The following is a 20,525-nucleotide window of genomic DNA, read 5'->3' as shown; positions in this document are numbered from 1 at the left end:
AAACATCCCTGCATTTAAAGTCTATTTTATCTGAGATTAATATTGCTACACCTGCTTTCTTTTGGCTGTAGCTTGCATGAAATATTTTTTCCCATCCTTTCACTTTCAATTTCTTTGTGTCCCTGTGTCTAAGATGAGTCTCTTGTATGCAACATATTGATGGTTCCTTTTTTTTGATTCATTCTGCGAATCTATATCTTTTAATTGGGGAGTTTAATCCATTTACATTCAATGTTATAACCGTGAAGGCATTTCTTGAATCAGCCATCTTATCCTTTGGTTTATGTTTGTCATACATATTTTTCCCCTCTGTCTATTAATATCCTTTATTGTACCCATACCGAATCTCTTTAGTACTGAACCTTTCTCCAAGTCTCTGTCCTTTCTTTGTTTCTCTGTCTGTAGGGCTCCCTTGAGTATCTCCAGTAGGGCAGGTCTCTTGTTAGCAAATTCTCTCAGCATTTGTTTGTCTGTGAAACATTTAAGCTCTCCCTCAAATTTGAAGGAGAGCTTTGCTGGATAAAGAATTCTTGGTTGGAAATTTTTCTCTCTCAGAATTTTAAATATATCGTGCCACTGCCTTCTCGCCTCCATGGTGGCTGCTGAGTAGTCACTACTTAGTCTTATGCTGTTTCCTTTGTATGTGGTGAATTGCTTTTCTCTTCCTGCTTTCAGAACTTGCTCCTTCTCTTCCGTGTTTGACAGTGTGATCAGAATATGTCTCGGGGTGGGTTTATTTCGATTTATTCTATTTGGAGTTTGCTGAGCATTTATGATTTGTGTATTTATGTTGTTTAGAAGATTTGGGAAGTTTTCCCCAACAATTTCTTTCAATACTCTTCCTAGACCTTTACCTTTTTCTTCCCCTTCTGGAACACCAATGAGTCTTATATTCGGACGTTTTATATTATCTATCATATCCCTGAGGTCCGTTTCAGTTTTTTCAATTTTTTTCCCCATTCTTTATTTTATACTTTCATTTTCCATTCTGTCATCTTCCAGGTCACTGATTCGTTGTTCAACTTCCTCTAATCTTGTACTATGAGTGTCCAGAATCTTTTTAATTTGGTCAACAGTTTCTTTAATTTCCATAAGATCACCCATTTTTTTATTTACTCTTGCAATGTCTTCTTTATGCTCTTCTAGGGTCTTCTTGATATCCTTTGTATCCCGTACTATGGTCTCATTGTTCATCTTTAGTTCTTTGAGTAGCTGCTCTAGGTGCTGTGTCTCTTCTGGTCTTTTGATTTGGGTGTTTGGGCTTGGGTTATCCATATCGTCTGGTTTTTTCATATGCTTTATAATTTTCTGTTGTTTTTGGCCTCTTGGCATTTGCTGAACTTGATAGGGTTCTTTTAGGATTTGTAGACCAATTGAAGTCCTTATCTCTAATTTGTCAGATCTACAGCTTCGTGGGGTACACTTTCTCTAACTAACCAGCAGGTGGCATCCACGAGCCACCTGTTCTCCACAAGCCAGTTCTCCCCTGCTTTACCTTTGCGGTAAGTGGGGGAGTGAGTCTTGTGGGGTCCAATTGCTGTACCAAGCTTGCGTGTGTAGTTGGTGTTGCCCGCCCTGTACATGGGGTGTGTTTCTGGGCAGTCAGGGAGGGGGGTGGCTCTAACAATAAAATCTCCCTGGTGATCCTGGAGTTTTAAAGCTGCTACAATAGTCTAATCCATCAGTTCAGTCCTGCCACAGTTTGTCTCTGCCACTGACCCACAAGTCCTTGGTATTGGAGTATGGCTCCTGAGACTTGCAAGTGGGCCCCTCTTCCAGGCTGTGCACCCCGGGTCCTCTGTTGAGGGATGACTGTGCTATGTCACAGGTGAGTGCCGTCCCCCCAGGGCAGTTCTGGGCTTCTGGGCTGTGTAGGGAGGCTCCCAGTCTGCTGAAATGATGGCTGAATGGGGCTTTGTTAATTCACACTGCTCCACCTTCCCAGCTCTGGGACAATCAGCTGAGGTTGCAGGGAAGGCTAATGTCCACGCCCAGTTTTGTGGTGTGTGCCTGTTATTTGAAGCACTTCCGTCACACTGGGTTGTCTGGGGCAGCTCTGGGCTATGGGGCTGGCGATGGGCAGGAGTGTTTCCTGTCCACCAGGATGATGGCTGTGAGCGGACACCCCCCTTTTCTTGGGAAGTTGTGGTGTCTAGTGAATTTTCTCAGCCACTGGATTATTGCCTTTTGTCTCAGAGATCTCTTAGTTCTGCTCTTGTCTTGACCTGCCCAAACTGCAAGTCTTTGAAGCTTTCTGTATTGGGCTTCTTAGAGTAATTGTTTTAGAAAATGAAAAAAGGATTAAAAAAAAAAAAAAAAAAAAGAAAAAAAAAGGGCCCTCCTCAGAGATCTAATGGGTTATTGAAATGCTAAGAGACAAAGCAATTAGGGCCATTAAGGAAAGGTCCACAGGGCAGAGAGATCAGCTTTCCTTTGGGATTTGCATATAAGCCTCAGGGCCTGAGCTCTCCCCTTCCCCTTTCTATGTTCACCAGAACTCCAAAAATCCTCCGCTTGTATTTTGGAGTTTTTCGTGCTGTTTTTTTTCTATGTCTATCTCCTCTCTGCTGGGCTGGCTGCTCTCAGATTCTCTGGTTTCTGGTCTCAGTCTATCTATGGTTGGAGTTTGGATCAGTAGAATGAGTTTACGATAAGAGCTGCCACTGCAGTTCTCTCTTCTCCTTCCCAGAGCTGACAGCCCCTCCTCCCACGGGACTGAGCCTGGCAGGGAGGGGTGTGGGTCCCCTGGCCGCAAAAACTTACAGATTTCGCTGATCTCAGCAGTTCCAGATTTTCATGAGTGTTGTATGAAGTATGCCCAAAGTCTGATTGCTCTGTGGTGTCCAGTCCAAGCAGTTCCTGGCTTTCTACCTACTTTCCTGGAGGAGTAACTAAAACATACAGCTCACCAGTCCGCCATCTTGCCCCGCCTCCTCTCCAACACTTTTACTCCTATATACATATCAAGAAAAGATCTTTTTAACCAGTAATATTTTTAACCATAAACATTATTAGAAGAGCAATTTCTATCAAGGAATAAACCCTACTGCAATTTTTTACTGCCCATCTCCTTGCTCTCACCCCCAGCACATCCCTGTTGAGCTCTCCTCAACCAGGTTTCACACTTGCTCCTTTTCTTCCATTCCATTTTATTGGATTACTCATTCTGAACTTCTTACCTGATGTTAAATCATATAGTCTGCAAGACTGACCCAAAAATACAAATGAAAAAGTGAATCCTCTTTCTGCATTCATATCCTAAATCAGTCTTCCAATGGGAAATAAAAAACAAACAAAAAAAACACACCAAAAAAACAACAAAAAACTAATACACATGCTTGTAGCACTATCAGAGGGGCATCTACAGTTTCTAAGGTCTCCTCCTCCTTCCTTGAAGGCTAGTATCCCCAAATTTTATAACCACAATCTCCAGAGCCTTGTTCTTATAAATGGATTCCAATAACATAATATCCCAGAGTTTGTTAAACTATTTTAAAGTCAGAAAAGCGAAGAAAGTTTAAGGGGATCTGTTGTTATTTTTTGTTATGTTTAATTTCCTACCAGTCAGCTGGGCTTATATTGAACGAAATGAATGACGATTCTAAGCAGCCTCGGCTCAAAAGATGGAGGATGACAGAAAGATCTCCTAAGCTTAAGTACACCAAATTGTCCAAGTTACTACCTCTGACATGCATAGCCTTCCAAATTTGAAGAGAAAAACATACAAGAGAAATTCCATTCCATCAAATAAAATGATGTATATTAAAGAGCTATGAAAGAATATGTAGGTCTAATTATAGGGTTTTTAAATTTCTATATTATAAAATAGTTCTACAAGTAAGCTAATGATTCTATTCCTTTTGGCAAAATTCAACATTTCTACAAAACAAAATAATTGGGATAAATATTTTAAATAAAATCCATGTTTCCATACTTGCTCCCTTCCCCCTTTCTCCCAGGGCAGTTTTCTCCAACAATTTACCTCAAACAGCTGTATAATTACCAACCTCCTGGATGCTGGAGGCTGTTGATGATAATAGTGTTTATCCTAATTTAATATATACATATTTTCACATATATTATTTTATTTTATCTCAACAGCCCCCAGGAAGTATGTTATAAATGCCACTTTACAGATGAGAAATCTGAGTGTCAAACAGGTATGTGATCTTTACAGGGACAAAGCTAATAAGTAGGAGGTTTAATATTTGAATCCATATCCCCTTGTCTTTGGTGCCATCATACTGTATTATCTTTGTGGGAGGAGCTCCAATATATCTTTGATGTATTCCAGAATCATCTAAACCCCATTCTCCCTAAGGTTCTAGTGTTACTGTTAATAATCAGATAATTTTGAAATGACCAAGGGATAAGCATTTGGAAATCACTGATTTACAACATTATGGAATTCTGAAAACTAGCAATTGGAAAAAATCAGCAAGTTAGCTCTCTTTCCTCTGACAGAACAAATCAGGTGAGTGACAAATAAGAGTCTCATTCATATTTTATAACAGTTAATTTAAAAATTTATTTATTGTTTGCTTTATCCCATGATTATCAACAAAGCAGGTGTAAGTTTATTAACTGCTTGCTTGATTTTCATAAAACCTAAGGAATGGTACCCAAAGTATTAATTGTACTTAGTTACCCTGCAATATTCCAGGAACTTAAATAGACAAATACTCACTCATTGGCCTAGAACTTATCTGATGAGAAATAATGACTAGTAAATAAGGCCACTATTTCCTCTTCCCCAACAACTTAAACAAATTCTCAAATCACTAGGTTTCAGTTTTGAATGAAAATTATAGTTCTGTACTAGATAAATGTTAAAGTTCCAAGTGGCAGTAAACATCTATGTATCTATAAAATATTGCTTTTCATTAATGTATTATCCAGGTTGTTTTATAAATGCTGATTCTAGCAGTCATTTGGCACAGGCTTAAAACATCAGCAATCTTGTTCTGTTATCTGGCAAGCCTTAAAACATAGAATTTCATCATAATCATTGTTTCCATTTGGCTACTTCTAAAGTAATATTCATTCAAAAACTCTCTTTCCTACTTACTCTTAAATAGCTAGGATATAACTGATATTTCAGCAAATTTAGTTAGTTTGTATAACTTGTTCCTCTATTTAGAATAAAATACCTACCCTTTGTCTTTCTGGCTTTATTCTTTGGGGAAATGAGTTCAGGGTCAAATCCAAATGATAGATAATATAATTTTTTAATGTACCCAACAGAGAAATGGTTGTCTGACTTTAATTACATGCTATTGAATTTTAACAAATAGTCCTAGGATAGCTGCCAAATTTCTACAATTTAGAGCAACTACACCATGAGAGAATAGGCAGTTCACAATTATGATGTGTTATTTTCCTTGAACTACAAAAACACTCATTGTAGTTTTAGTAATATTTTAACTTTAATGATAATTAAATAGACAGACATATCTTCTCAGCACATGGATTGCCTACTATGGTAGCTTGAATTATGTACCCCAACATGTTCTTAATCTTAACCCAAGTCCCTAAGTGTAAACCCATTTAAAACAGGACCTTTTGAAGATGTTATTTTTGGTTAAGGTATGGTCAACTAAACCAGGGTAAGCCCTAATATGGATTACTAAAGCCATCATAAAAAGAAGTCATAAGTCAGCAGAAGCCACAAGAGCAGGGTGAAAGGAGAGGATATTGTAATGTGATGTGGGGCAGAGATCCAAGCCAAGGAACCCCACATATTGCAACAAGTCAGCACCAAAACGCTACTGACCCCAGGAGGAAGCAAGCTTTCTGGCTTCTGAAAGCATGAGACAATAAATTCCCATTGTTTAAACCAAAACCTGTACGTAGTATTTCTGATAGCAGCTCAGGCAAACTAAGATACCTACCCAAGGAGATAATTTAAGGATCTTTTCCTTCAGCCATGAACTACTGTTCCCTCATTTCTATTTTCACTCCCTACCCCAAATCACATAAGTCCATCTAGGCAAGGGGGAAACAGTTATGATTAAGTTCTAGAAATACTAATTTTAAGAAGAGGTAACTGACTCCTTCATTAAGGAGTGACGAGAAATCAGAGGTAAACTATGTCTGATTTAGTTGTTCCCTGTGTCACAACCACCAGCCATGATGCCCGCACACATAGTAGGTGTTCAACATCCCCTACCCTAAGGGAATGCCCAATGCCAGGAGAGGAATGAACAAAGAGGAAGAAAGCGTAGGGATTTCCTAGTGAGGAACCCTGAAGCAAGTGAAAGAAAAGAATAAAGCCATCACGGAAGGTTAAAAGCATAAGTGGCTTAAGGGTGGTTAAGTGAGTGCTGCATTTACTGAGACTTTCTAATTACACAGATTAATTCTGAAGTAGCACCTAGGGAGGCTACTGAGTTGAAGTTCAAATAATTCTTGGATAGAAGAAATATCTTTGGCCTTAAACTAAAGAGTTAGCATAATGTGTGCATAAATTAGTTCTTAAAACAGAAAATGACAGTAAACTCATATTTGTGTGACTACAATGATGTTGGGTAGAGGAGAGAGGAAATACCTTCCCTTAAAAGTTTCTCATGGGAAAAAAAAACAAAACACAGTATTGTGTTAAGTGGTTTACTGCAGTGTCTGACTTATAATAATCCCTCAATAAATGGTAGCTGTTCTGATGATGATGCTGTTGCTACATTTCTTGGCCAACAAGTCGCCCACAGTGCACAGTAACCAGGAGCATTTTCACCCAAAGCCAGGTTTGTGGCTAAAATATGAAGTTGGGCATTCTATTTAGGTCAGGGCATATTAAAAAAATTGATAACCCTCCTGAAACAAACAAACAAACAAAAAACCATGTAAAAGTAATGGATAAGAACATCACTTCATGCAATATGATTTAAATTACTTCAAAAGTTTGCTCAAAGTAGTATCTTCTCTGATGTGTGTTTAATTTGATCTAAATAAGGAATGCAATTGCATTAATATGCAATGGCATGACTGGAGCAGAAGGACTCTTACCTGAATCTCTGGGAAAACCTACATGTTGGGGTACCTGAGGTAAGATGCACATTAAGCGACACTTTTTTTTTTTTTTTAGATAAAGACTTTCACTTTCTGAAAACGCTTTCATTCACTTACTCAACAAATATTTATCAAGCACCTATTATGTGCCAAGCACTGTTGTAGGTTCTGGGGATACTGCAGCGAACATAAACAGTTCCTGCTCTGATAGAGAGCTTTCATGGTAACTACAAGCCACGAGGCGACAGTACTGTGGCCATGCTATTCTCCTTAGCTTTTACTGTCTCTGAGGATGAATTAAATTACAGAACATGTGGTTACTGTTTTCCATCCAAAATCTGTACTTCCTAACCTAGTCAAGCAAACCTCACTGCTTCCTTGCAAAATAATACCTAATCCCATAAACTCTTTCTGAAGGGTCATAAAAAAATTAAGGCTTGAAGGAATGGAAGACTTTGATATATCTTTGGCTTGTTCCCCCAGCCCCAGATCTATTTTTAAAGACCCACAGTGGTAATAAAATATTTATCTAATTTGATCATTCTTCTACTATAGTTCATGAAAGAGAAGAAAACTGCTATTCAAGCCCTAGATCTCTGGTGGCATTCTGCTGAGACCCCATGTCTGATTCTTCAGATAAGGACATATAATTGAGCTAACGGGAATGATTCTGAGAACTGAGGTGGGAGGTCTCCATTAAAATCCCACTACCCATCACTCCCAATTCTGGGGAGGCTGGGATGACACAGGCTTGAATCCGGAATGTGTAAAAAAATGCAATACCTGTGGTGGGCTATAGCTTTCTTAAAACTGTTTAGAGAGACTAAGGATTATGAATAAAATTAGGAGTGAAAACACAACCCATTCCAGAGGAACTTTAGAACCCTTAAACAGGACATTTTCCCATCCTTCTTCCCTTTTGGAATAAAAAGTGCAAAGGAAAGTGATTCCAGGATTGTTGCAGGTCCTCAAAAGTCCTCAGATTAGGAACTCTACTAATGAGATTCGATGGCTTCCCTACCTCTACATCTTAGCATGCAAATCAAAAAATGTAGGTTCTGGCATTATGTGAGGCACAGCATTTCTCAGATGGTGTGCTGGGATGAGTTAGTGAATAGTTCTTGAAAGATATTCAATGCTATGAGTATAATGCTGAAACACGGCCTGCGGTATCCTCATCTTTGAAGCTCTAAATGTAAACAAGCTCTGAGAAGGCCTGAGGTAAAGAAATATGTCCAATATAGTTAAACCTAACATTTCCCCAAACTATATTGCCATGGAACCCACTGCACCCCCTGACAAACACATTAATTTAAAATATTTATCCAGTACCTATTACATGCCAGGCACTAGGTATTGCAGATAAAGTAGTGATCAAACAGGGAATCATTCTGGTCTTCATGGAACTTACATATTTAATATTGTATATTTTAAGAGAGAGCAGTTTGACACAACTAGTGTACCAGGTCTTTATCTGAGAATTTAACCTCCTGGATCTTTCCATCCCACTAAATTCCCCTCCAAACCCCATGATCTTCAGACCTTTTAAGGAAAAAGGTAGCAGCTACTCCTCACAAAACACATCTGCTATGGAAAAGTCAAGCATGAACTCTATGGATCCACCAGGGCAAATGAAAACGTCTGTACTAGATGCTAGTTGGTATTTGGGCTGTTTATATTTGTCGCTATGCCTACATAAAGTGCCTGGCTCACTGAAGGAGTTCATGAAATGTGGTTTTGAATGAATAGTGAGTACCAAGAACTCTCTCTAACCCCCGAATTCTGAATAAAAACGGCCAGGGTTAAAATCCTATCTTAGTCTCAATGGCCAAACTGGATTTGGGTTCCCTTCATTGAAGGATGAACTTAACTGTGCAAACCTGCTTTAGATAGATGTAAAGCTCATATATGGGCATTTATCTGATGATGCTATGAGCTCTTATTTTTGCAAATGTTTTAATGACCAAATATTTCTTTCTAACTGAGGCTAATGTGTTAAAACATAAACTCTTATAGAGGCACAGTTGTCTTATGGTCAGAACATAAAACTGGGATTGAAGAGCATTTTCTAATACTAGACCTGCAAGTTCCTTTCAAAAAATTTTAATATCCATGTATTTCAGTTTATCAGTCAGTAAAATGGAAATAAGCATTGGCTAGTGCACCTCAGTGGGATACATTAGGAATTTATAAACAAGATGTTAAGAAGCAACACAATCACTAATTTCAAAAATGCAAGAGTTTTAAGCCTGTTTTCAATTGCAAGCACAGGAAACAGAATGACTTCCTGGCTGCAAAACTCTTTATCAACAGCAAAAAAAAAAAAAAAAAAAAAAAAAAAAATTCTCAAAAAAAGGAAAAGGGGTAATAATTGTTTTCCACAAAAGCCTCCTGAGCATCCCCAGACAAATGTACAGAATCTTTAAAAGTGGAATTAATTTTCCCTGGATTTGTTAAGACTTTATTTGGTACCCTTTTGCATATTCAAGTGGCAAGCAGTTTTTAAAAGATATCATGGTAAACAGAATCTATTTTATTGTAAAGTCTTACAAAAAAGGTAAAGAAAATATGAAAAGTTGAGAAAGTATTGTGCCGGTTTGAATGTATTATGTCCCCCAGAAAAAGCCATATTCTTTGATGCAATCTTGTGGAGCAGACATAATAGTGGGGATTAAGTTAGAACATTTGGATTAGGTTGTTTGCATGGAGATGCGCCCCACCCAACTGTAGATGATAACTGATGGGATATTTCCACGGAGGCGTGGCCCCACCCATTCAGGGTGGGCCTTGATCAGTGGAGCCATATAAATGAGCTGACTCAAAGAGAAGGAACTGAGTGCAGCTGTGAGTGACGTTTTGAAGACGAGCAAACTTGCTAGAGAAGAACGTCCTGGGAGAAAGCCATTTTGAAACCAGAACTTTGGAGCAGATGCCAGCCATGTGCCTTCCCAGCTAACAGAGGTTTTCCGGACGCCATTGGCCATCCTCCAGTGAAGGTACCCGATTACTGATGTGTTACCTTGGACACTTTATGGCCTTAAGACTGTAACTGTGTAGCCAAATAACCCCCCTTTTTACAAAAGCCGATCCTTCTCTGGCATTTTGCATTCTGCAGCATTAGCAAACTAGAACAAGTATGCACCCATATTGTTGGCATCTTAGCACTTACGATCATTACAAGTACTCACAAAAAGGCAATACTGGGCTTTAGAGCTCAACTGTGTATTATCTCTTTCTCAGAGCCCTGGGGCTATCATTGCAAAGCACAGTGGTCCATTCTAAGCTCTGAATAGAGAGAAGGAAGGGATCATTAAATTATAATTTCCATGCACAATTGGTACAAGTATTTCCTACCAACAGGATTAATATGAAAGAAAGCAAGATCCCAGAATAAAGCGCTCATCAGAGAGGATGGCAGTTTAATGTCTTGCAAATTTGATTTCACAGAAAGCCCTGACACATCATAATAGTGAAATCCTATTTACTGTAGTAAGGAGGATGGATAATGCTATTTAATACCTGATGTCAGCTTTGTATTCCATGTTCTCATCTTACCTTAAGGTTAATACTTCTTGACAGCCTACATGGTAAACAGAGCCCCAAATTAAGTGTTGATCCCATGATTTGCAAATCTTTCCTCCAAAGTTAGACATAGAATAACTGGCTTCAGTTAATGGGATCATTTTAACAGGATGCTCTTTTAATAGCTACCCCAGAAAAAAATGTAACTCTCATATCCCTAAAGCCAGATTAAAAAAGCATTTCAAGGTACCTAAACTACATTTCCCATTAGAAAATTCAGAGAGGTTAACAGAAAAGTCATTGCATTTGGAAGACTTGTTGAATAATGAATTAAGGATAAGACCCTCATAATCCACTACAGAGTGTTGATTTTTTTCCCCCAGAGAACGAAATAGGGTTGGAGAGTAGGGGTAGGGGAGAACCCATCTTGCTTTCTAATTTTGTAATATCTACAAAAACAAACTTCCTTTAGGAAGGTAGGTAAAAATGCAAAATGTTTCAGTCTTATGACAAATTATAAATAACTGTGTCAATTATATTAACAAAAGATACAGTGGACCTTTTTAATTTTTCTACCTAACAATTAACATTTAAGTACATTTATTTCAACTGACACTATTGGTTAATGATAAAAAACTGCAAGCACCTCAAAGTTCATGCTCCAAGTTGTTTTACAGAAACCTTTGCCATTTGTAATGGCATTACATTAAAAAGTGGCATTGTCTTCTAATGCCTTCATTGTCCAAGCCTGCTGACCAGAGAACCTCATCCCTGTTTGTACAACTCTTGGTAACTACAGAAACAACAGGTAATCTGCCCTGATTTTAGCATGAACGAGGAAGCCAGTACAAAAGTTCCAAGTATCAAAGGAATAATATATCTTTCTAGGTTGACAAGTGCAAACCAGCATAACTTACCCAAGCGTATCTACCAGAAGGTTACACTTTCATCTATTGTGTTAAATTTTCTGTATCTCATAGCATGGACAAAGCAAATGCAGTAATTTAGTGAGCTGTCCAGATGACCTAGAATCACTGATAGCTGTTTAGAAAGCACTTTGAGAGGAAAATATCAAAGGGATTTTTAATTCCATAAACCAAGTTTATTAAGTTATCTTCCCTACACCCAGATTATTTATATTTTAGTATCCCAGATGTCAGTGGTCTGTGATTCTGTCCTGTACTAATCCCCTGAAAAGACTGACCCAGCTTCACTCACTGAAGTATTTTTACAATGACAGACTTCATCTGGTAGTAGAAATGCATAATAATTTCTTCCCTTAAGGAGCACACTGGACTGACAATAACAATTTCTCTTTATTATCATAATTGGCACTATTTTCCCCCAAGCTTTGCAAAGGGGAACACAGAAACAAAGATACTAATTGACAAAGAAGTCAAGCAATCAAAAGGCCAATTGATCATACAGATGAGCCCAACACTTTAAGATGCAATAGAAAGATATGCCACCTACTGTAAGTGAGAGGCTTTTAAAAACTGCTCAGTTGATGTAAGCATGACCTTAGGGTTTAATTAGCAATTCTCTTCACAAGGTAACAAACTAGTAAAGTGCTTTTCTTTTTAACGACTATTTTTCACCATTCTTTTTCCACTGCTCTCTTTGGCCAACTTGTACAATTCCCTCACCCTCTTAATTCTATGGAATTTATGCAGTGTATGCTAATATCTAATGAAATCAAGAAGAGACTGAAAACTGAAAGCAATACGTCACATCACCCTGTTGATCTGGACACTACAATTGTACCTAACTAAGCCCTCTGATCTCCCTCAGCATCTTAAGCCACCAGGGTTTTTATAACTCCTTTCATGCTGTGCCAAATACCACAATTCTTAGGAAAGCCAAGAGCAAAGTAGATTCAGTAGAGCAAATCAATTCACGTTCATAATTGAGAAGTTAAACACACAGCAAGACACACTAATCATCAAAGATCTCAAGTCTTCAAGATGTCATGGGGAGTCAGGAGGGGGCCTTCATCTTGGAAGATCACTGGGATGACATGGACTCTGCCCTCTTCTATTTCAGCTGTGGTCCTTCCTCTCCCTTACATCCCATGTGGTAACAGACAACTGGGAAACAGACATTTCCCTGAAGACCATACACGAGAATGTAGAAGCTAATGAAAGACACTGAAACAGTTTCTCAAAAATAATAGTAGGTTTGCTTTCTTCCTAGAAGATGGAATGAGATGACTATCCTCTAACAACACTATGAACACGTGAGGGCATAAATGAACACCTCAAAGAAATTTTAAAACAGCCTGAATGCCTACAAATTTCTTACTTCAATGGGAAAGAAGCACAACTAGGTATTAAATTAACCCTTAGGGTATCATGCTGCAGTTGCTAGATAATAAGACATTGTTTATTCCCTTTTGGCTCCATTTTCCCAGAAAGTGCCAAATCCTGGGGAGAAAATTGTGCATTTTGAATGTGTAACATTTTCAAGTTATAAAACAGCATTAATCAAATTATAATATCAGGACCTAAAAGGCTGTACTATAAGCCAGAAAGAATTAACAAAGCAATCAGCAGGATTTAAGTACAGAACTGACAAAATATTAAAGATAGCACTAGATAGTAGCCAACAGCTCAGGTTATGAACCTCACTCAAATCCAGATCTATTGCTTTTGGCTGTGTATTCCCGGGCAAGTTACTCTGGGCCTTTGATCTTCATCTAAACAATGGGGTAGACCCAGCCTCATAGGGTTGTATGTGAGGCTAAAATGAGATAATCCCTGCAATGTGCCTAGCACGATGTTAGGTGCCCAATAAATACTATTAGCTACTATAATGATGATGATGCTATAAATGGTAGCAAATATTCTAAATTAAACTTGACTTTCTCAAAGAATAAATTTAAATTATTAACCTACATGATTAGTAATGAAGATACTACATTTCGAGTTATGTTTAAGGACTATACACTAATTGTCTAGACATAACTTTATGGTGTAAGCTTAGTCAATCTAAGATTCACTCACTGTACAACTACTGTGTGAGTTGTAGAGATGGAGAAATAAGAGAAATACTCTCTGTCCTCAAGGGGTTTATAAGATAAAAAATATACTAAATCATAATCATCTAAAAATAAAATGTGGCACCATAAAGAGAGGTAAAAAGGATTATAAAGAATTCCCTGATGGGCATGAGAAAGGCACCTTAAAAGCATTTAGGAACTTTAAGCAAGCTGCTCTGGGCTGCCTCTAATTACAACAACAATCAGGAATTAGTACTCTCCAAGACTCTTTTAGTTAGGCCACACACCTAACTGTGACACCTATAAATGTTCTTAAAAGATAAAAGTTTACTCCACCTCTTTGTCAGTGGCATTTGATAAGACTGGAAAGATCTGACTGACTCTGAAATAAGAACTTGAAAAACTCTTTAAATGCCTTTTCAAATGGCAGAGTTTCTGCTTTTGAATGCTGGTTCTAAAAAGGGTGTGATCAGTCCAGTTAAATTACACTTATTACTCCTCAACGGTTAGTGAAAGAAAAAATTTTCTGACTCCTAGTGGACTAGCCCATATAAATACCTGGAACAAGAAAGCTTGAATCATATGTAGTAATTATCTAATTGATGGTGTTTATTGCAATAGAGCCAAGATGCAAACCAAGATGTATTCTAGAACTAAAAATACTTCACAGGTTTAGTGGGCTTACATTGTGCCAATGAAAATGAGTAATTCAAGTAATAACATTATGAGTCATCAAAAGGTGACAATATATGCAATTACTGTATTTGATAATTTAGTTGATGGACAGATGGTAAGACTATCTCACAGACCATCCTTGGAATGATTCTGTAAAAGACTTATTGATATCTCTTTTTCATTAATCATATACCACCTGGTATCTAGTTTATGGTTTCATCATTTCATTTGGTTAAAACAGAAGAAGATGTGTGCTTACATCAACTGCAAAACCACAGGCAATCTGATTTCATAGTAACATGATTCTGCAAGTTATCACAATATTATCTTATAATCATTACTTTTCCTTACATTATGGATTCAGCACTTTTTTATCTTCTAACACACAGTGTGTGTAGAATTCTCAATAGATATTACTAGACATTGTACTTTTCACCGTCATCACAATACAAGACAAAATCCTTTGACGATCTTTTGCATTAAGCCTAGAAAATGTTTCATCATTAGAGATATAAATGTCTCTGAAATATTAGTTTCTGGATGAAATCCAACAGGACAAAATTCGACTTAGTTACTTTAGGAATGGCAGTAATAAACAGGATTCTATAGAAATAGGTAGAAGACACCACACCAGGAAGTTGAATAATACTGAAGTCTTTTTATAATTATTAGTATCTTGTACATAATGGAAGGTAAGTAAACATTCTTTAATGGCAACAGCTTGTATTTGTTAAGCTCTTTACAGTTTTCAAAGGGCTTTTACAAATTTCAGCCTATATGGAACACAGTGTTATCCCCATTTTAACAGATGAAGAACCAGAGACCACGAGAGATTAGGTGGATTGCCAAATGACTCAATGGCAAAGCTATGCCTCCTGCCTCCTAGGCCATCATTCTTTCTACCCTGTGTTATGAATATAGAGTTAAGTATTAACTAAAAATAGTGTAACTCTTCCACTTAAATATACTTCTAAGTTCACTGGTGCTACTCATCTTTCAGTTAAAATTCCTAATTAACTACTTTCCAGCCTAATCATCAAAAAGAAACAAAATATATTTTGCCTATATAAGACACTAGTCACAATGATTTGATATGCATCATACCGTATCCATCTGATCTTCTACCTCATCTTCTACCTGATGCCCCAACTCAGTTTACCTACTGAGCAAATCAGCTTAATCATCCAAGAACAAATCATCTAGGTCCCCTGCACCTGTCACTGAATTGTCTGAATCAAATCAGTGGGTCTATGAGACATAGAGATCAAAGACAGATTCAAATAATGTACTTAGCATAGCACTACCTAAAGCAGTGGAAAAGAAAACTATCATTGGGTGGGGAAAAGGCAGATGCTGAGTACATCGCCTCAAAGAATTTCGCCCTCATTAATTTATTTAACTAGTGTTTACTAACTCTCTGCCAGGGATGGTGCCCTGGAGAAAAGAAATAAAATAATAACTACCATTGATTGAGTGGTTAGTCTGTGCTAGAAACTATTCACAATGTTTTATGAAGATTAACTCATTTAACAAATTAATGAGGTAAATACTGTCATAGCCTCGTTTTATAAATGAGGAATTGAAAGTTAAGTAAGATTCTCCAAGTTAGTTACATGGTAGGTGGGTGCCACTGCAGGGATTTGAATCCAAGCACTCTGATGCCAGAGCCTGTGTTCTGCAGGCTACAGCCCACTGGCCAAATCCATCACGCGACCTATTTTGGTGCAGCTTGCAAGCTAAAAATGATTTTCATATTTTAAATGGTTCAAAAAAAAATCAAAAGAATACTTCAGGACACATGAAAATTATATGAAGTGCAAATTTCAGTGACCATAAATTGGAACACAGCCACACATGGTCATTTAAACATTGTCTATGACTCCTTTCACATTGGAACAGCACAGTTGAACATGTGGCCAGCAAAACCTAAAATATTTACTCTCTGGTACTTTACAGAAAAAGCTTGCTGACCTCTGCTCTTGACTATTAAACTATATGCTTATTTAATATCTCTATTTGGATGTCTTGAGAGGCATTCCAAATTTAACATAACCAACATCAAACTCCTGATTTTTTTCTAACACCATATCCTGATCCTTCCCTTAAACAGTCTTATCCCTTCCTTAAAGAGTCTTCCCTTATGGAAAATTCATCATCTAGTTGTAAAAGTCAAAGACCTAGAGTATCTTTGAGTTGTTTCTTTCTTTCACTCCTCATGTTCAAAATCACCAGCACATCCTGTCAACTCAACCTTTGAAATATCCAACTACATTTTATTACTTCCACTGCGACCAGCCTAGTCCAAGGCATCACCACTTTATTCTGCATTACTGTCCAACCTTTTATTAGGTTAATTTCTTTTGCTTCAGCTCTTGTTCAAGACAGCAGCCAGAATTTTCTTCCACTCATTAACTCTCTGGTCTTCCCAACATGCCAAGCCTCACAGCTTTGGCACTGGCTTATTCCCCGTCACTATAGGTCTCCTTCAAACGACCTCTCGTTGGACAGGGCTTTCTTTTTCCACCCAACACCATACCTACACACTGCAGCAGTGGGAACTCCCTTACTCTTGCTTTCTTGGTCACCAAATTATCAAGATCTGCCACATAAAATGTATACTGACTTTGTATTGATTTTGAGCTCCATTAGGGCAGATGTTTAATTCGTTCTCTTCATTAATATACCTCTGGGACTAGATCAAGGCCTGCATTATGTGCTGAAATAGTTATCTGTTGAATGAATGAAAAAAGGTCCCTATATTCAAGAAGTGCTCAATCTAGTGACATAGAGAGATAGGTAAACATGTTTAGCATTCAAATAACTGTATTGAGTGATTTAATAGATTATTTCATAGCTTTTCCTACATCTTTATCAAATATTCTATTCCAAACAAATCAAATATTGGGGATCTCAGTCAAAAGAAAGGCTCTGTAACTTCATGGGTTATGTATGAAATTATTTCAGACAACTAATCTACTTTATCAAATAGGGACACTGTATAGGTGTTCAATCTCCCATTCTTAAACCTAATTTCCTTTTGCTTCGATCTTAATTCTGTCCTCCAGGTCTCTATCAAATTCTAGGACATGTGGTTCATTGTTGACTAGAGGTATTGCCTTCTATTCCTTCACCATATGCTTTTCTTCTTAAGTGCTACTATTCAACTCCTGTCTACCACTCTTGAAACAGTCATTTCTTAGCCACAAATGCACTAAAACTGAGTTTCCACCAAAACAACATATCCTTTAAAACACTACCATTTCTAAGAACGTACTCAAGTTTAGTCAATGTCTGGGGGAGTTAAGAGTAACACTCTACTATTTGACTGGGAAGCAGTGAAGTTTCTAAACATATTAAGAAAAACATTTTAGAGTTGCCACGTGATAAAATGCATCCATGAGCCAGTAACACAACCAAACCAAACACTACCAAAGTAGAAATGACATTCCCTGAGACAATCTCTTACCTGCTTAGCTTCTTCACTTCCCGGCCATTTTTTAGATTAAGAAAAGCAGTGAAAGTTCTCATTTACTGAATTTTAAATGAACACATGGGAAAGTTGCAGATGTGGTAATAGAAGGAATCAATGACAAAAACTAGTCATACCCTCTCCTCCAGTCTAGCCAGCTGTTCTTTGTAGAACGCATCCTGCTTCTTTATCACTCGGTCTTTCTCTTCCAACTGCTTAGCCTAAAAAAAGAAACAAGGAATATACTATATCAAGAAAAAGCAACAACAGCAAAGTAAAAGTTAAATATAAATTGCATTAGAAATAAGTATCCTAATCTGAAGATTTTTGCAATCTATTAGGTCTTTGCCACAAAAAAAAAACATTAATAGGATGATGATTGCTGCATTTAAACATAAAGAATGAGTCTGCATTGTATTTTTTTTTACTGTAACAGCTGTGTCCCACTTTGTCCAAATATATTTGGAAATGTCAGAATATACCACATGACAGACTGTTTTATTTAACTATTAACTACTCTTTCAAAGAGTAATGTCAAGGATTACATTTTGCACCATAAAATTTTGATTTTATTCTTGGTGTAAGACATGTGGTCATTAATCTTCTTTCCTGAACAAGAAATTGCCTATATAACATTTTGCACATAAACCTATATTTGCAAACCTTTAAATTACCCAGTGAAACCGGCATATAAATACATGTATTATTCTGTTTCCTTTTTTAAAAAAATAAGTCGTTTTCTTTGAGTGAGGGGAGACAATAACTACTCTAATTTTTATTTGAATAATTTATCTCACTTCTAATTTAGAAGACCTATTTTTTTACAAAATTAAAAAACAAGTAACAAAATAAGTGATTCTCTAAAAATAAAAGGAAAGATGATTACTTATGAATGTTTTTCAAGATTAGTAAAAAATTCATTTCCCAAACTGTTTGTCTCTCGAATATTGTATCAAAGTGACACTTATCTCTGAGGGCAGGGACTTCCCTGTATTATTCCAAACTACAAATGTTTTTAACATATTAAATTTGGTTCAATGAATGCTGAATACATGCCTGACTAGGAATTTTAAGAAACAAAGCAAGCAAAGAATTGCTTTTGCATTTCCAGTTTTGTGCTATGCATCACATATACCACAATGTGATCAGGTGTTGCCTGGCTCAGACCATGTCAGGGTGTCGATCTGCTCAACTATCTGCTATGTTTAGGTGAATCCACTCTAACATCTGTAAATCACTATTTTGCTACTTACTTTGGCTTCAATGTCCTGCAGCATGTTGAAAACAAACAATTATTGAACAATACAAACAACGTTTTTTTCCTAATGTCACGAGAAATTTCATGAATAGCTTTCTAAAATGCAAACCAAAGAAGGCAATAGGGAAAAAGTGAAAGGATTTGCTTGGGACACACTTAAATGTCACTGTGCTGTTATAGTTTGAATAGAAGAATGCCAATGGAAAGTTCATACTTAATATTTTATCTAATATTAAGCTTAGATAAAAATATATTCCTATGCAAGAACATAATCCATGATTCCTTGGTACAGCACAGTAAAAATCTTATCAGTTTACCAAGAATATAAAAAGTAAAAGTAAATGGTGCAAGAATTTTTTGTGTGAAGGAAATATACATGACTATTTATATGCTCTAAAGAAAAAAGATCTTTCTAAATTCAACACACACAACAATACAATAAAAAAAAGAATATGGAAAAGAATGGACTTAGGAGAACCTCCAAAAGATAAAACAAAAAGCAAATTACAAATGAAGGAATATAAATTCCAATGTATAACTGTGAGAATTAATGTCATTAACATAGAGCATTTAAAAAATAAGCCTCCCAAAAATACACAATCAAGAAACAAATGGAAAAAATCCAACCTCATAAGAAATCAACGAATGTAAATTCAAATAATGATATTCCATTATTCATCCATCAAATTAACAAAAAATATAAAATAATAATACTCTGTATACACAATTGTTTACAAATTTTAAAAAGAGAATATACAGTAAATATTCTAAAATTTATAAAAATAATTGCATATAAATATTTGATTGCATGTGTGTATATATATTACTGTATTCATACCATGGCTAATTTTACTTCAGGCATTTAATCCTAGGAATTATTAAGACGGATACACAAGGACTTCTAGCTTAGGAAATGCAGCCAGCATTACTTAAAGCAACAACAACAACAAAAAATGGGAAAAACAGAGGCTTGGATAAATAAGAGATGGCCCTACAACCAGAAACTGATTACCAAGATTTGGGTCCAGCCATAAGATCACATATTAAGCATCCATTAAAAATGTTTTAATAGAAGATTTAAAGATTTTAAAAACCCAATATGTTAAATGGAGAAAGAACAGGTCATAAAATAGCATGTACATTAAGTTTCTAATTTTGGTTCAGAAATTTGGGGTGTGTGTTTGTGTGTGTGTGTGTGTGTGTGTGTGTGTGTGTGTGTGTGTGTGTGTGTGATTTAGTGCCTGACTGTGTAGGCATGGAAAATAGTCTAACATATGCCAAGATGTTAACAATGTTTACAGTACTGCACAGTGGGACTTTTGCAATGAGAAAATATTTTTAGAACAATATCACATGTTAATCCTTGACTATAAGATACACAAGTAACATGGTATAGAATCTAATAATGGACAATTAAGTAACTATATTAACAACCCCCCAAAATTTGTTTTAGCACATGTTATTTATGGCATGGAAATTATTTTACCTATCAAACTCTTAGTGTACTGTTACCTAGTTCACTTTGCCATTCAATATTTATGACATTACTCACCATAACCTGGAAAACACTTGAACTATATAGTATTTTTTGTTCACAT

At 36.7% G+C, this 20,525-nt stretch overlaps 1 protein-coding gene across 2 annotated transcripts in view; it reads right to left on the bottom strand.

Moving 5' to 3' along the window:
• Positions 1-20,525, bottom strand: part of CHCHD3 (coiled-coil-helix-coiled-coil-helix domain containing 3) — a 341,725-nt gene that overhangs the window by 116,977 nt on the left and 204,223 nt on the right. The window contains exons 5-6 of one of the 2 annotated variants that reach the window (XM_037836138.1): positions 18,923-18,937; positions 17,807-17,890 (exon numbers count right to left, since the gene is read on the bottom strand). In XM_037836138.1, the coding sequence (XP_037692066.1) occupies positions 17,807-17,890; positions 18,923-18,937 (99 nt within the window). The remainder of the gene's footprint in view (positions 1-17,806; positions 17,891-18,922; positions 18,938-20,525) is intronic. The other variant, XM_037836139.1, reaches the window with a different exon arrangement.

This window comes from Choloepus didactylus, chromosome 5 (assembly GCF_015220235.1).
Source record: "Choloepus didactylus isolate mChoDid1 chromosome 5, mChoDid1.pri, whole genome shotgun sequence".
Classification (NCBI taxonomy): Eukaryota; Metazoa; Chordata; class Mammalia; order Pilosa; family Megalonychidae; genus Choloepus; species Choloepus didactylus.
Note: the sequence above shows the minus strand (reverse complement) of the source record. Positions and strands in the feature narration are given on the sequence as shown.